Below are 16362 nucleotides of genomic sequence, written 5' to 3'. Positions count from 1 at the left end.
GAAACGCACCAAAAACAACTCCAAACTACATCCAACGTGCTGAAATGAGGTGATCATCGTGGACAGTTATACTTACAGTTGCTACAATACCGTCTCCCGGTTGAGGATGGAGCTATTGCCCTAATAAAATATGCACTTCTAAATGCAAACACAACATGGACATTTTTGCAGCTGCACACTCCATAGCCTGATGCACGCTGGCGGTTGGCCAATTATGTTACTGTATCGGCCAGAAGTCCCGCCCCCTCCTGCTCCTGCACCAATCAACGAGTGCGACGACCTAGAAAATTGAGAGGTCTGTGAAACGTAGATATGACAGAAAAATCATGGGGGGGGGGGAAATAAATAAATGTTTTAATAAATGCATTTATTGATCTAAATGGACTGGGTCCTGACCTGCTTTTATTATTTAATATACTATGAAGGTATTTCATTCAATTTAATTTTATATAGAATTGCAGTTTACTTAAAGTTTCCTATATTTGTACAACTTGTCAACAAAGAGAACTTATGCGAGTTCAAACTTGTGTGTCAATTAACAAAGTGGCTATGTAAAAATGTAGTGGTCAGCTGTAATTAAGAAGCTCACTAATGTGTGAACTGTTTTAAACCTTCTCTTAAATTCACAAATTCACATTTAGAAAAAGCATGTATTTACAAAAGGTTTACCATTTTCTCTTTCAGTTGAACCTTTATAAATGTAACGCTTGAAGCTCCATTATGTGCTGCACAAAACGTTTTAAAATGGCTTATTCCCTTGAGACCGGCCACTAAAGATAACTGGCACAGACTGAGCAGCAATAAAAAGGTTTTTTTAAACAAACAAATTTATTAAATTGTGTACATAAGCAATTAGCAGATCCTACACTTTTTAAATGTGAAATGACAATTTGATACAGTTCAGTCAGTTGAAAAAAAAAAAAAAAAATATGGAAGCAGGTAAAAGTTGGCAAAAATCTTTCATACATAGTGTGACAGCTAATGAGTGAATTACACAGATTTTGTGAAGAAACTAACAAAGAATAATGGCTAAGATATATACAATGTCACTTAGATATGCCATATACAGAATATATGCACAATAGTGTAACATTTTTTTCAACACTGGATGGGAGGTCAACATCTGGAACTAACGAAGTTTAAATGTCCTTGCCGTTTAACCGAAAATTTCAGGTTTGTAACTGTCTGTGGACCAGGATTATTTGTCGTAATGCATACACTTTATAAACTGTTACTCAACCAAGGCACACTGCTAGGCAGGGATACTAACAGAAAGTCATCCAGGCATTTGCGTTCCCATCTTGCAAAGAGCTCTCCTTTTCTCTCGAAGAACCGTCCGTGTCCGCAGGTTGTGTGTCTTCAGTCAGGTTTATCAACTCCTCGGATTGTGCATGCTCGTGTTGGTCTGTGTCGACATTTCCATTATCAGTAGGTTTATCTTCCGTTTCTGGCTCATTGTCTGAGTCAATGAAAATGGTTTCTGTACATGTGCTGAGTTTTAAGGTACAGTTTAGTGTCTCACACTGCTTGTTTTGGTTTGAGCGTGGAGGACCGACCTTAAGGCCTCCAGCCCTTCCTGCTGAGGTGCCATCCAGCTTGCGCTCCTCAAAAATCAGGTCATGTTGAACTTTCTTTAGAGCCTGCATGTCAAAACCGAGCAGAACTGCCACCTTCTTGTTCTCACAGTGTCTCTCGCACATCTTTCGCTTGGTTGCAAAGTGACATGTGATGTCAGATTTCCACAGCCACAGACTTGCAGAAAGCTTCTCCTCTTCTTGAGAAGAAAGGTACGGTCGTCGGTTGAAGTATTCTGTCAGGAAATTTTTCCTGTCCTCGTATGTCTTGTGCTCATAGCTTCTGGGATCCAGAGCAAGCCCATCAGATTCAGCCTGATTTCCAAAGGCAGTGGTAGAAATCTTAGAGTCCTTGCCCAGTTTGAGCCTCTTGAGGTTGGGTGTGGCCTGCACTGGTGGCTGCCTCTTGAGAAAGCCAGCCCCAGACGAGTTGAGAGTCAAGGCAGACTTGAAGCCTTGGCCTGCCTGGGTCCGACCAACAGCCCTGCACTGCACGAGATGCAGCGTGATTGTGGATGCTACCATGTTACTGGTGTACACCCCTAGGCAATGAATGCACTTGTATGTCATCTTTTTCTCAACAGGGTGCATTGTCTGGAGCACTTGATGTCGCTCCCTCAGATGCATGGCCAACGCGTCAGAGATGGGACCTTTGAGGATGGTGAAACACAGCGGACATACCGTCTTCCCAACCTCCCCCTTTTGAAGATTTGAATGGAAATTTCCAGCAAGAGGTTCACTTTCCTTATGAATCATTCTGGGAGCGGGTAGTTTGATCGGAAATGGAACACTGTTCTGAGGAGGTGCATGCTGGTCTTGACCATTGATAGGTTCCTTCATGTTAAAAGTGAGAACAGCAAGCTGAACATTACTGGGCCTATCTTGTTTAATGGTGAGATCAAAGGTTAGAGGTGATGCGCCAGGGGGTCCGACAAACTCATCAGGGTGGGCCTTAGCTACGTGCTCTATCATTTTCTCAACATTGTGGAAAGCCGAGTGGCACTGTGGACAGGTTAACCCGTGGATCAGCATGTGGTTGAGCAGAGTGTCGCTGGGCAGATAGCGGTTGCAAAGCAAACACTTGCTAGTGAAGTTGTGGATTTTCATGATGTACTTGGCCAGGGCCCACACTTTTTTTGCCTTGTGTGCACTCTCAAAATGTGCACTGTAAAGGTTTTCAGGAAAAAGCTCATTGCAAACAGTACATATCTTCCATTTCTGTGTTTGGGATGTGTTTACACCAGCAGCACTATTTTCTGCCACAGTGCTGTTGCCAGGAGCGGAGACACGCACCTGACTGACTGCGATGGAGGACTGAGTTTTAACAATGGGGGCCACCGGCTTTAAATAACCAATTACTGGTTGTGGTGGCTCCGATCTAAGAGTGTGGCCTCTGCTGATGAGTACAGGAGCCTTCTGAGACATGGTTGGTAAGGCTTGAGGCCTGGAGACAATAATATTAGCATGTCCAATCATGGTTGTTACTTGAGCACCAATTCGCTCGTGGTACTCTATAACATGCTGCACTAGCGCCTCGTAGCTACGGGTGGAAAACTGGCATCGTTTACAGAGGATGTTGTTGCCATTAAGAGAATTAGCACCATTTTTGACCGATGACTCAGGAATCATATTAAGATATGGAGAAACGATGTGATGAAAATGTTCTCTGTAGATGTGCCTTCTCACAATATTGTAGAGAGTGTCCCGGAAGGTGCATTTTTTGCAAAAGTACATCGCTTTCTCAACACTGTTCCCCTGTCTGGCTCTATCAAGGTACAGTTTGTCCTTCTTTCCCACCATACCGCCCTGTGAGCTCCCATAATTTTGCCGTGCTGAACTGGGGAGGTGGAATATTTTAACATGCGTCTCCAAAGTTCTCTTGTTTGCAGTGAACGTGCAGTACGGACAGTTGAGCAGGATTTTAGCATCAAATACTTTCCTGTGCACGTTACGGAAGTGATTCTTGTAGCCTGAGTAGTATTTGGAAGAAAACGGGCACTCTGTGCAGCAATATGGCTTTGACCGGTACTCCTGAAAGACATCAGGAGGAAAAAAAAACAAGAGGCATTAAGAAACATACTGATTCGCGAACAAGGTTTTGAAAAAGCCTCGGACAGATATGAGGTTCACCTGTGTTTTAGAGTATGCCGGGTCCCATCCGCAGATATCAAGGCAAAACGTGTCCTTCACAAACTGATCATTTGGGCTAAACTCTTTGAATTCCTGTGGAAAGAATCACGTATTAAATCACGCAGGTCTGATAAGTAAACATCCTGGTTATTGATCGGGGTTATCGATCGGTTCTGTCGAGCGACTTCACCTCGGCGGCCTCTTTGCAGAACTCCAGTCCGATATCTCCAAGTGTTTTTTTCACTTGTTTCCTGGCTCTCCTGATTCTTGTAAGGTTGTTTACTGGTAGTTGATACATCTCTCCTGCAAAACAAACAAACAAACAAAAACAACAACAACAAGCTGCTGATTATTTTGAGGTGGTTTAGATTGAAGACAAATGGAAGCAAGCAAATTCTTATTTATAATGTAATGACAACAACAACAACACCCTTCCTCCTCGTGTCTCCTCAGTAAATGTCTGTCAACATATTTACTGATGATGATATAATCTTGTTCAAAGCCTCACGGGTCCGTTTCTGCGGGCAGGATTCAGGTCAGCCGTCTTCCTAACGAAGTGTTGACCAGTGCCCCCTGAACCCCAGAGCAGATCTGTGAGCTGTGCTCCTTCACGTCGTCCAGGGAGTTCAGGACTTAAAAAAGATTTACGGTTCATGTTGTTAGCTTTATTGTGTTAGCCCGTAATTAGCACCGAAAACTAGCCGGTTAGCTCTGGTTTCGTTTTACGTTGACAAAAAAAGCGGAGAAGCGCGTTTTACTCACCTCGCGGTACGTTTGCAGACTTAGCGGTGCAGAGGTTGTCTCCGCGACATCGATGACGGGCAGAGATGTAAAGTCGGGTCTGTGCAGGCTGGCGGCGATGTCCGCTGCACTCGACGCCGGTGCTAATGCTAATGCTACCGCCAATGCTCACGGCTCTCCGGCTGAGCGAGCGAGTTAGCCGTCAGCTGGAAGGACAGAGTGACGCAATAGAGAGGAGACAACCTCACGGGGGACGGGGATGTCCCGAAGGTGGTGAGCGCCAGGACCACCGGATGTCCTCCGAGTGTCTCTTCAACGTGCACCGGTGGTCAGGCCGGCTTGTTAGCTAACGCTATGTATCCCGATGATCATCTCCCTCGATCCAAAATGGCGACAACAAAAAGACGGAAGTCGTCGGAGGGAGCTTCGTACATCGTAGGTGGAGGTTGGGTGGAGGTTGGGTGGAGGCGGACTGACCCGAAGTTCGTGTTCATTTTAATGATGCTTGTTTGTAATTGTGATGAGCGAACACGTGCTGTTGCTGAAATCAGGTTCATGGAAACACAGTTTGATCTATTCAGTTCAGTTCAAGAAAATAAAAAGGGAAAAAAATAAATACACTGCTCAAAAAAAAATAAAGGGAACACTTAAACAACACATCCTAGATCTCAATGAATGAAATATTCCAGTTGAAAATCTTTATTCGTTACATAGTGGAATGTGTTGAGAACAAAATAACATAAGAATGATCAATGGAAATCAAAATCATTATCTCATGGAGGTCTGGATTCAGAATCATACTCAAAATAAAAGTGGGAAAATCAGATCACAGGCTCATCCAACTTCTGTGGAAATTCCTCAAGACAAGTCAAAATGAGGCTCAGTAGTGTGTGTGGCCTCCACGTGCCTGTATGCACTCCCTACAACACCTGGGCATGCTCCTGATGAGACCACGGATGTTCTCCTGAGGGATCTCCTCCCAGACCTGGATCAAAGCATCAGTCAACTCCTGGACGGTCTGTGGTGCGACGTGGCGTCGGTGGACGGAACGAGACACGATGTCCCAGATGTGCTGGATTGGATTCAGGTCTGGGGAACGGGCAGGCCGGTCCATAGCATCGATGCCTTCATCATGCAGGAACTGCTGACACACTCCAGCCACATGAGGCCGAGCATTGTCATGCATCAGAAGGAACCCAGGGCCCACTGCACCAGCATTTGGTCTTCCAATGGGTCTGAGGATCTCATCCCGGTACCTAATGGCAGTCAGGGTACGGCCCCCTCCATGTCTCCTGGTGTACTGGCCTGTCTCCTGGTGTACTGGCCTGTCTCCTGGTATCTCCTCCGTGCTCTTGACACTGTGCTGACAGACACAGCAAACCTTCTTGCCACAGCGTGCATTGATGTGCCATCCTGGATGAGCTGCACTACCTGAGCAGCTTCTGTGGGTTGTAGACACCGCCTCATGCTACCTCTAGTGGTGAGGGCACTGGCAAAATGCAAAAGTGACCAAAAATCAGCCAGAAAGGATGAAGACAGAGAAATGGTCTGTGGTCACCACCTGCAGAATCATTCCTTTATAGGGTTGTCTTGATAATTGCCTCATTTCCACCTGTTATCTGTTCCATTTGCACAACAGCAGGTGAAATTGATTCACAATCAGTGTTGCTTCCTAACTGGACAGGTTGATTTCCCAGAAGTGTGATTGACTTGGAGTTACATTATGTTGTTTTAGTGTTCCCTTTATTTTTTTGAGCAGTGTATAACTCTTGCAGTTATTTTTAAAATAATAAGTAGACTTTAACAACACATTTGTTTTCATTCCAGTGGTTCCATAACTTCCAGTACAACAATGCGAGGTCCTGTCATCACCAGTCTGGTGACAGTCCTGTAGTCCAGGTAAAGAACACACTGTCCATTCACCTGGCACACAAACTGCTGCACCTAAAGAAGACATTGTAAAGTTCATAAGTTAGATTTGTCTGTTGGGGTGCCGTTTGTGCAGTTTATAAACAACAACCATATCGCAATTTTTTCAGTTTGTGTAACAAGTATGTAACCTTAACTCCAGCAGCTGCTGCAGGGCTTCCAGGGTCAACCGCCTGCACATAACAGGGAGCCATGCCTCTGGTGACAAAGCCCCAACCAAGGTCATCCCCTATCACCTGGAATCACAGTGAGATGAATTATACTTTAAACTTGCTAAAATAGTACTTCTTTACAATAGCTTACAGTGAAAATAAATTTTCTATTGAAAATATATGAAGGTTCTTTCTAATATCATTTAGACTTTCTGTATACTTGAGTTTGGAGGGTAGGGGTGAGAATGGGGTTGCATTATGAGTATAAGTTGAAATGTTTTAAATAAAGTTGAAATACTATTTCAAGAATGAAGTCAAAATGTTGAGAATAAAGTCAAAATGTTGAGAATAAAGTCCACATTTCAAGATTAAAGTCAAACTTTCAAGGATATTGCACACGGCTTTAGGCCGAACAGTTCCACCTGAATCTGTCTATTTCAGTTTGCAGCAAGATTGCGGCCACATATTCCAAGTTGGTGTGATTTCTCTTCTGGAACACATGGAAATTTTGCTTCCGATTTCTGATGCTTATTGCCTCACTGTGTTTACCCTTAAAGAGAAATAATAATAAAACGGTTTTACTAAAACCGATTCTAATTTCAACTTTATTCTCGACATCATGATTTTATTCTTTACATTTAAACCTAATTCTCAACATATTGACTTTATTCTCAAGAATTTTACTGGATTCTCAATATTTTGACTTAATTCTCAACATTGTTCATTTAATTTTACATTTAGACTTGTTTTTGTCGTCTCCACTTTATTCTTGACATTTTTACTTCATTCGTGACATTTAGAAATTATTCTCAAAATGATATTCCAACTTTTTTTTGACATCTCAACTTCTCTTTTACCTTATTGTGGCCATAATACCACATCATATTTTAGGGACTATTGTTAGTTATATTAAATGAATTCTGTTAAATCTTGGATTATAATAACTCACCGTCAACACTTTCTTGATGAAGGGTGCACCAGGTGCCAATATCTCGCCACATGTAAAATTCCTTTTAAGGACTGTAAAACCATTGAAATGTTATGTTTATATACTTTCACAAGCAAGCCTCTATATAATGAACAATACAACTTGAATAACAATTTGAAATATGTGTCAGTTGAATAATAATTGCACACGTGCCTGATTTGGGGTTGAATCTCACCACCGAGGTTGAAGACAGCTGAACAAGAGGTGGGAGTCCAGCCGAATGTAGCTGAAGGGAATTCAAGCTGCCTCGACGTCCACTGGTAAGCTGTCTCAGGTCTTTACTTGACCCCACTGTTAGATTAGTGGCAAAATTATTATCTAATAGTTAGCATTCACCACAAAGTGCATATTGCAGAAACAGCAGAGACGTTTTCTTTTACCAGACTGGAAAGCACTGTTGTGCTCCTGAGGTGTGCTTTTGCGTAGTATGAATGGACTGTCGGGATGGTTGTCCTCTTGTGTCGACACCACCAAACCCTCATCAGGGTCTTGCTCACTTTCATTTAACAGTTCAGCTAGGCGCCGGCGTCGACGGAAATTGATGCAGAACTGATAAATTAAACCACCGTCGAAGAAATCATGCTTCTTTGCTCCTGGTGGTGGGAGGTGGGGAGAGACAGAAAGCATGTAACAACAGCGGAACTTTCTGTTTTTTTTTTTTTAAAGGATGAGTGAAAAACTTTGCAAAGACTCGATGAGAGTGTTTGCCTTTGATTGCAAAAGTCCCAGATGGCCACGCACTGCTAGCAGCCACCGACAGCTGTACTGTACATCAAAGGGCAAACGAGGACTCCCCTCACCATGCTGAATGATGCCATGCTCCTGCAATGCACGGCACAGCTCAAGGCCATGACGCCGGCTCTCTGCCTCTCCGTTCTGAAGGAGCCAGTCAATCAGTTGACACCCGGGAAAGGAGCGCTGATAGGTAACACCATGCTCCTCTCTCAGCTGCAAAATGGAGTTCTTGTCGGCTATGAGACTGAAGAAACAGACACAAAATCACAGATTCGATTTCTCATACCAAATTACTGAAAGAAAAACATGGATCGAACATTTAAACATACAAAATAACCAATATACAGCACGTCTGACAAGAGATTACTGTATTGCTGTGTCAGTAATTTGATCTCAAGCCTATTAATCAGATTCAAATATGATTGGCAACGCACTTGAAGATCATAATCCTGTTCAAATAAACAAAAACAACTCTTACTGTTCATACAGTCGTTGTCCTCGCATGAAGACTTTCACCTCTGTATTGAAGGGAAATGTGCCATCATCCTTGCGGAAACGGTAAAGCAGTTTGGCATCCTTGAATACTGGCCTTTTATCACAGACTGAAAAAAAAAAAGCAGCATACAGTTAAGAAAACTCTTTTCATTTGTACACACTCATAAAATATCTCTCTCCAAGCCACAGCTCGGTGCTTCCTTCTTACCGTGGTGGACAATGTCGTGGTCCATGAGGTGCTGCATGAGACACACAGCTGTTGCTCGATCCGAAGCTTCCTTGTGGCTCACGAGCCAATCTATAAGCTCCTGTGCTAGAAAGCAGTTCGGATATGTACGCAGGTGGTAGCGTCGGTCCTTTATCAGTTTTCCATCGTGAAGTTTTAACCTTTAAGTGATGTTCAAGTCAGCAATTAAACCTTAAACTTGTCATGTCATATACCTGCCCTTAAATTTGATATTTTCTGCAGTCATTTATCACCCCACAAACACACACACACACACACATATCTGTTTCCTCATACCTGAGTTGTTCTCCTGCAATCATAACTTCAGCCTTATGCTGTCTGGCCATGGCCTTTCTCCTAACGCTACTTGTTCGCTCCATGTTTGTTATCTCTGGACTAGAGGGTAAGTGACGCTCACTTTTAGTTGTGGCCCTTTGTGTTTACAAAATAGTTACTAAAACACACAAAGCCCCAATTGCCATGTGGGAGAGATGTTGTGTATACAGAGAGAGAGAGACATGGTGTGTATCAGGCAGGATGTTACAGAGAACATCCTAACTAAAGTGTAGAAATTCAAGTTTTTCTGTTTTGTTTTATTCAAGTTTGCATGAGATTTTCTATTGGCTGATTTGATCGTTCATACTATAGAATATTTTTCTCTTCTCCCATTATACAGAAGTTACATTTTCATTTAATTTGAGAGAAATAGATAACCTATATGTTGCCTTTGTGGTGCTAATGGTCCTGACCAAGCCAGCCACTTGATGTTTTGATGTAGTATTTTCTGACGTTAAATTTAAAGAGTTGCCTTTTTGAGTGCAGTTTAGTGTTTCTGTTTTTAACATTACAAAATCTGCAACATTATAGATAAGATACAGATATATGGTCTTTTTATGGTTGCTATAATTTCCCTAGATGACATGCTGTCGTGTATCATCCTGTAAGAAATGGATGAACATGAATTCATTCACATTTTAAAGTTAATCGTGTGGTTGTCCTTTATAAGAGAACCAAAAAAACATTCTAGTGACAGTAATTGTCTTCTGTGGTATGTGATATGTAACAAGATGAAAACAAAGGTCATGCAAAGTAGTCCTACAGGGAGACGAAAGCGTCTCTACTTCCCTGAGTAGATCCTCACAGGCAGTCCTTCCTGTCTACTTTGGCAGACCTTGACCCAAAACTAAGTGTAAGCCTAAACTTCATCACCTATCAAGCAGCTATTTGATTGGTGGATATTGTAGAAGGTTTTTATCAAGTGTCACTTCTCGGATGCAGGTAAAGTGAAACCTAAAGTTTCCCAGAACTCTTGATGCTATGGTGATGACGCCGTGTAAATTCAAGTTTTGTTTGTGAGACTTTTTATAAATGCTGGTTGTGGCAAATTATAATGTGAGCGTTTGCTGGTGATGTGTACTCATGCTTTTAGCATCCTGTCATTAGCATAAGTTATACAATAGCGTCACTCTGCCCTGCTGGCACAAATCCTATAATGTGTCCCTGAGAAATCCTTGCTCAGTCACACTGTCTCCTCTCTTCCTCTCTTCCCAGCAAATAAAACTGACTGAAACAATGCCTGGCCATTCTCGGACAGCAATTTCTATTGGTTTTGGCTTGAGTCCTTTTACCTTGTCAGTGAAGCCTTCACTGTCTTTGGAGTAAGCTCCGCCTCAGAGGGTCACATCAGGGCAGCGACATTGCTTAACCCTTTAATATCCTGTGCAGTGACTTCATTTCTGGACACCGAGGTGTTTACAGTGTCACAGGTGTTGCTGATCTATTGTCATAGAGCCGATGATGGTTGGATGCTAAACTAAAGCCTGCAGGGACTTCTCTGTTAAGGGATAGGAACCAGTCCCAGTTTATTCATTCCTGTTAACCGTGGTAAAATGAGCCTCCAGGGGCTGCCCTATGAATGCTTTGAGCCTTTATGCATGTGCACAACCCAGACTGTCAGAATAACCTAGAATTCATTGAATATTGACTCAGAATAATAAGTACCCCAAAAAAAAAAAAAAAAAAATTCATCAAAATAATAAAAGATGCACAATTGGGAGAAGATAGACAGACCACACCTGTACATTACATGCAGTTTTTTCTCATGTGTATTATCTGATCTGACCTAACCCCGCTATGTTATGAATGAGAAATAACCTGTTGACAGACTCACAATTGTAAATCCATTTAAAGTATGAATCTCAGTTTACTGGCCACCATAGAAAAAAACCCTGCTCCCCCTTGTGCTCTGCAAGCCTATGAGTGTTTGTCAAACGGTACTGTATTATTTTAGTGGGACTCCTGCAGTGTGGACTGTTGGCCACAAGATATCAGTATTTACCTGTGAACCAAACAAGGAACACAGAAACCACAGAAGTGTCAAAAGAATTGTCTTGCAGACTCCCTTTTTGTTGTAGGAAGTGAATTCAGGCAGCCATGACTTGTATATGACCACCAATTTGATTATTATGAATCAATAATCACCAACTCACGGCTGAAAGACAAAATTGAGTTCAAACAGCCTAAGAATATAATATGTTAATATAGATTTGAAGTAGGCATATGTAATCCCATGTGTTTGATAAATTTACTTGATAAAAAAAATAACCAGTAATGTCCAGCGAGGGGAGCATTTATGCGCATTCAAATGGACACTATACCCTATATGTATATATAAAGATATATATATATATATGCATATTTCTAAAAGGTTCTATGGGATTAATAGGCCATTAATGTAAACTACAAGAAAATTAAACAAGAAATGCACATTGCAGGAGAGATATGTGCAGACATATACAGATTTTGGTCAAATCACGACCGCTCGTGGGGACAGACTCCGAGCAGCTTTTATGCAAATCATCCTCTTCTGCGTGCTTTCATTGGAGAGCAGCGTGGAGGTGTAGTCTGGAAGGCGTGACATCATGCCAATGCAGCTTTATGAAGAAAGTGCGCTTCTCCTGAACAGGCAGAGGTGCGTCCAGTCCTTTGGTACCAGCGGACTTCCAGTTTGTGGCTCCTGAAGCCAAACAAGCGGCGCGGCGCAGAATCACAACTCTCTACAGAGTTTTGAGAAGGTGGGCGCTGCTTTTGCAGAGAATTTTCTCACGAATGTTTTTTTTTTCTTTGTGAGCTGAAATCAAAGTTTGGACGTACTCCCATTTTTTTCAAGTGAGTGAAATTTCACTGACTGCATGAAATATCACTGGACATTTGGAGCTCTTTGAAGAGACCAGCTTGCCATTTAAAATGACCGCTGAGGCGCATTTACATTTGGGACTGCAGAAAACTCCCATGGATTTCGTCAGCGACTTTGACTTGATGAAGTTCGGCGTCAAGAAGGAGACGATGCAGGGGCTGGATCGCGCCTTCATCGGGCCGTGCAGCCAGCTTCAGAGACCAGACTCCGTCTCTTCAACTCCTGGCAGCACACCTGGCAACTCGGTGCCCTCATCACCAAATCTCAATCCAAACGAGCAGAGAAATAACCCCGGGAGCGACCAGTTCTGGATACCCAATAACGGGGTTTACCCCCAGCAAATGTACCCTCAAGCTTTTGGCCTGACACCCGAAGACGCAGTGGAGGCCCTCATCGGCGCCACAGCGCAGCAGGGACACCCATCTGCGCCCCACAGCCACCACCCGCCACCTTTCCAGGCTGACTACGAGGGGTACGGCCACCTGAACGAGCCTGTCCAGCATTACTCGGGCCTTCCGGGTCATCCCGACATGCAAGGTATTGCCAACAGTCACTGCCCTGACTCCTATCTCAAAGATGACATCGGGTGCCCGTCCCCACAGTCGCCGGAGTCCCAGCAGGTCATCGGTGCGCACCACCATCTCCAGCAGCAGCACAGCCGCCACGACAGGCGATCCAACGCCGATAACCACTTCTCAGACGACCAGCTGGTGTCCATGTCCGTCAGGGAGCTCAATCGACTTCTCCGAGGCCTAGGCAAGGACGAAGTGATGCGTCTGAAGCAGAAGCGCCGGACCCTGAAAAACAGAGGTTACGCACAGTCCTGCCGCTACAAGCGTGTTCAGCAGAAACACATTTTAGAGCACGAAAAGACGAGCCTGGTGTCACAGGTCGATCAGCTGAAACATGAACTCAACAGACTGATCCGGGAAAGGGATGCATACAAACTCAAATGCGAGAAACTGTCCGGTGCAAACTGTTACCACGAAACTGGCTCTACCAGTGACAACCCTTCCTCACCCGAGTACTTAATGTGAGTTTTCCTGCAGAACTGATTCTTTTCCATAGGGAGGCATTCATGTTGACAGCTGGCCTTGCTCTTTAACAAACAATCCCACGGATTCATCGAGTTTTAAATCATCATAAGGACATGACTCAAATAATTGTAATAGATACGACTATAAGCAACAAGTTATGAATGGAAAATTGCAATGAAGCATGCATGCAGGACATGTATGAGATGTTTTTATTTTATACAGGCATATCTGTATTTTGTCTGAAAGGAGATACTTGAAATCAGATGATATCTGCTTTTATCAATATACAACTTTGATCCTTCTGCTTCAGTTACAGATCTATCTTCTATTTGGTGATTTTCCTTCTCTTAGTTTTTGTTGCTCAAAATGTATTTTTTTGTGTTCATGCTTTTGTTTGAATAGGGAATGTGACAAATGATGCTAGAAATGATACTTCAATTATTTTTATGAAGGTAATTCTGCTGGACAGATGTGATCCTTATTTGCTTTTTGGTTTTTTTAATGATATACAATTATGCAAAAAAAAAGTTATTCAAATTGTTTTTCATCTATGTTTTTCATTTACTACGGATCAATAAAGCTATTGTGACTTTTTAAAATTGTGTCTCATCTGCTGACAAATCTTTTACCTATAAAAACTGTCCCTACAGGAAAACATTTACCTTAGATGCACAATTTTGTTGGTTATGTAATGTGTTGTAGTTATAGGAGCTGTAACATTTTTAATAATATTCACATTAAAAAAGGAAAAATGTTTGTAAATTCCTAAATGCATAAATCCAAAAAAATATTTGCATACGCTACATTCGACTAGGATATTGTAGTGTGTCCGTTAATGCATAGTGTACATAAACATGAAAGAAATTAATTGATTCATGCACAGTGTAGCTATAAAAACTACAAGGACAAAAACATTGTCTTCACTATCATTACTCTCGTGAAGACCTAACAACATTTTTAAAATACTAACAACATTTTTAAAATACTGAAATTCAAAGCGTGAATTTCAAGAGGTCCACAGTACTTTATATATCATCAAGTATTTAAAAAACAGAGGAATAATCACAGTGTTATTTATTAGTTAGGTCAGTGGTGAATGAAAGGACGAGTGGCTTTCTCTCCTCCCTGACCTTTGCCCTTCATGGTGTGCTGCTTCCTGTGGGAGCCCAACATGTGAAAGCACGGGGGGCTAACTGGCAGGGGCTGTGGGGCACAGATAAAATGGAGTGGAAATCAGGCTTCCCCTCTGCTCCCTTCCTCAGAAAAACAGATCACCTCTGCATTCATTAACAGAGGAAGAGAGAAACAACAACCACAGCACACTGCTTTGGCTGGCTCCGAAAGAATCTGTTCACTCGATATGTTTTTTTCTTTTTTTAAATGCTCAAGCAAATTTCTTGAACACAGATCATTCTCAGTTCAAGCCTACAAAAATATTTTGATGGCCGTAATAGTTCCAAGGCCAGTGTGATAAAGTGTGATAAGTGGTCACATTGTAAATTGAGTTTATAACCTCTGTGACGGTCTCTGCTCAGAAAATCATAGGGAGACTTTGTCACTGTTCTTTTAGCTGGGCAGGTGGCTCGGTTAACGGCACATCGCTTTAGCCTGGAAACCAGGTTCTCTTTTCATGTGTGACCCCTGACAGTTTTGACCTCGTTCTCTGTTTAGGGAAAGCAGCTCTAAAGTCACACCACAGGTGCAAAAGCATTTTCCTTCTGAAAACAGGCCTAATCCCTGAAGGTCAGCCCGCTGCACCGGGAGTCAATGACGTAGATGACTGCGTTTGTGAACATCAAGGATGTAGCAGCAAATAACCAGATGGTCATGTCACTGAATATTGATCTTATTGGGAAGGGTTAAGTAATAAGTGCCCATCATATATGACATAAGACTACATTTAAAGGCACAGTTTAACTTTACAACAGGGTTTCCTCTGTTTTAAATGTATTCATTAACCTAGTCAGATCACTACTGAAAATGAAATATATTTACCATCATTTTACTTATTTAAATGAAACTATTTGTTTATTAACTCTGTCACAAATCATTATTTTCAATGTCGTGACGTCAACTATAAATTACATAATCCCGTAAAATATAACAACGTTCAGTGCCAGCAGCACCTAAAATTATACTAAATGATATAACATTTAGACTGAATTATCTTGCGTAAGTGAATATTTGCACGTGTAATACTCGAGAACATTTTTGTGCAAGGCTTGCATGTATATACTTACATGTAATTTACATTGCGTACTCTGGTTTACTTCAGTAGGTGTGGTTTTTCAAACAGAACATCTCTTTGTGTGTGGTTGTGTGTTTGCACACTTGCATACATCTTATGTGGATTTCTAAGCAACAGCAGAATAATACAGTAGAAGTGTTGGCGAGGAGAGCGGTTTGTGGTGCTGTGTGACAGTGTGCAGGGTGCCATTGTAGAAACGATTAGCCAGCTCTTTTTCCCTCGCATGTGATAGGCTGGTGGGCCTGATGTGGGAGCCTCGCACTTCCATCCCCCTCTTCCTCCTCCCCGCCACCAACACCCCCAGCCCACAGCGCCTGAGGCTGACTACTGAGTCAGCAGGAGGGAAAGGTGTCTGCACGGCTGTGGCATCAGAACAAGAGAGAAAGCAAAATAGCTGGAGAAGGATAAAGAGCGGTGAAAATGGTTTAGAAAAGACACGCTTGCATTTTTTTTTTTTTTTTTTTTTAAACAGAAGGCACAATTGCACAGAAAAAAGAATGAGATGATGAAGCAGGTTATAGATGAATCACCATCATCTCTTATATTACTTCAAAATCTCATCTGCAGAGCGCTTTTTATTTTATAGCCACTAATAGGACATGATGTACACTCTGGTCACATACTTTAACACGTTGAATAATGTCTCAGAATGGCTGATGTTCAGTGAAAACACACAAACGTGTCCATCGGAGTCAGTTGAATGTGGTGCCAACCTCTTGGCTGGGGATTGCCAAGGCCTGGCTGTGTCTCAGACAGCGGACACAGACAGAGGAATGCTGCAGATACTGACCATTGTGTGGGGAGAGGCAGAGGAATGCAGGCTGCCAGGCTACGTACACTAACACCAATGAACACAGCCAGAGGCCTCGAGCTATGAGGGGAAGGCCAGGCCAAAAGACCCCACAGTCAAA

The 16362-nt window shown here is 42.5% G+C and overlaps 3 protein-coding genes across 4 annotated transcripts; 1 reads left to right on the top strand and 2 right to left on the bottom strand.

Moving 5' to 3' along the window:
- Nucleotides 1-798: 798 nt before the first annotated feature.
- On the bottom strand, nt 799-4623 carry adnpa (activity-dependent neuroprotector homeobox a). Of its 2 annotated transcripts, none has more exons than XM_069713822.1 (4): nt 4467-4623; nt 3895-4007; nt 3705-3797; nt 799-3605 (listed from the first exon to the last, which is right to left on the bottom strand). In XM_069713822.1, exons 2-4 carry the CDS (start codon nt 4000-4002, stop codon nt 1266-1268), a joined length of 2541 nt encoding a protein of 846 aa, XP_069569923.1. In that variant the 5' UTR covers nt 4003-4007; nt 4467-4623; the 3' UTR covers nt 799-1265. The 2 variants fall into 2 exon arrangements, with proteins under 2 accessions (XP_069569923.1, XP_069569931.1); XM_069713830.1 differs by lacking the exon at nt 4467-4623 and adding an exon at nt 4213-4448.
- A 186-nt stretch (nt 4624-4809) lies between these two features.
- mafbb (v-maf avian musculoaponeurotic fibrosarcoma oncogene homolog Bb) lies at nt 4810-13933 on the top strand. The gene is made up of 5 exons (XM_069713843.1): nt 4810-4880; nt 6273-6344; nt 6517-6621; nt 7697-7774; nt 11936-13933. Exon 5 carries the CDS (start codon nt 12217-12219, stop codon nt 13201-13203), a length of 987 nt encoding a protein of 328 aa, XP_069569944.1. The 5' UTR covers nt 4810-4880; nt 6273-6344; nt 6517-6621; nt 7697-7774; nt 11936-12216; the 3' UTR covers nt 13204-13933.
- LOC138629873 (DEP domain-containing mTOR-interacting protein) lies at nt 6198-9410 on the bottom strand. The gene is made up of 9 exons (XM_069713855.1): nt 9268-9410; nt 8953-9131; nt 8728-8851; nt 8315-8493; nt 7895-8107; nt 7668-7805; nt 7476-7546; nt 6506-6610; nt 6198-6389 (listed from the first exon to the last, which is right to left on the bottom strand). The coding sequence occupies exons 1-9, from the start codon at nt 9348-9350 to the stop codon at nt 6264-6266; spliced, it is 1218 nt and encodes a 405-aa protein (XP_069569956.1). The 5' UTR covers nt 9351-9410; the 3' UTR covers nt 6198-6263.
- Nucleotides 13934-16362: the final 2429 nt, after the last annotated feature.

The sequence above is a fragment of the Brachyistius frenatus genome, unplaced genomic scaffold (genome assembly GCF_029030835.1).
Source record: "Brachyistius frenatus isolate BFR_SWC_R1_liver_20210118 unplaced genomic scaffold, ASM2903083v1 Contig_4, whole genome shotgun sequence".
NCBI lineage: Eukaryota > Metazoa > Chordata > Actinopteri > Embiotocidae > Brachyistius > Brachyistius frenatus.
The sequence above is the reverse complement of the archived record's forward strand: the minus strand, read 5'-3'. Positions and strand labels throughout refer to the sequence as shown.

Coding starts and splice junctions, on each gene's coding strand:
- adnpa (XM_069713822.1), bottom strand. CDS start 4,002: ATGTATCAACTACCAGTAAACAACCTTACAAGAATCAGGAGAGCCAGG. Junction 3,798..3,894: donor TCTGCAAAGAGGCCGCCGAG/GTGAAGTCGCTC, acceptor TTCTTTCCACAG/GAATTCAAAGAGTTTAGCCC. Junction 3,606..3,704: donor CGGCATACTCTAAAACACAG/GTGAACCTCATA, acceptor GATGTCTTTCAG/GAGTACCGGTCAAAGCCATA.
- LOC138629873 (XM_069713855.1), bottom strand. CDS start 9,350: ATGGAGCGAACAAGTAGCGTTAGGAGAAAGGCCATGGCCAGACAGCAT. Junction 7,806..7,894: donor CAACAGTGCTTTCCAGTCTG/GTAAAAGAAAAC, acceptor CTAATCTAACAG/TGGGGTCAAGTAAAGACCTG. Junction 7,547..7,667: donor GAGATTCAACCCCAAATCAG/GCACGTGTGCAA, acceptor ATGGTTTTACAG/TCCTTAAAAGGAATTTTACA.
- mafbb (XM_069713843.1), top strand. CDS start 12,217: ATGACCGCTGAGGCGCATTTACATTTGGGACTGCAGAAAACTCCCATG.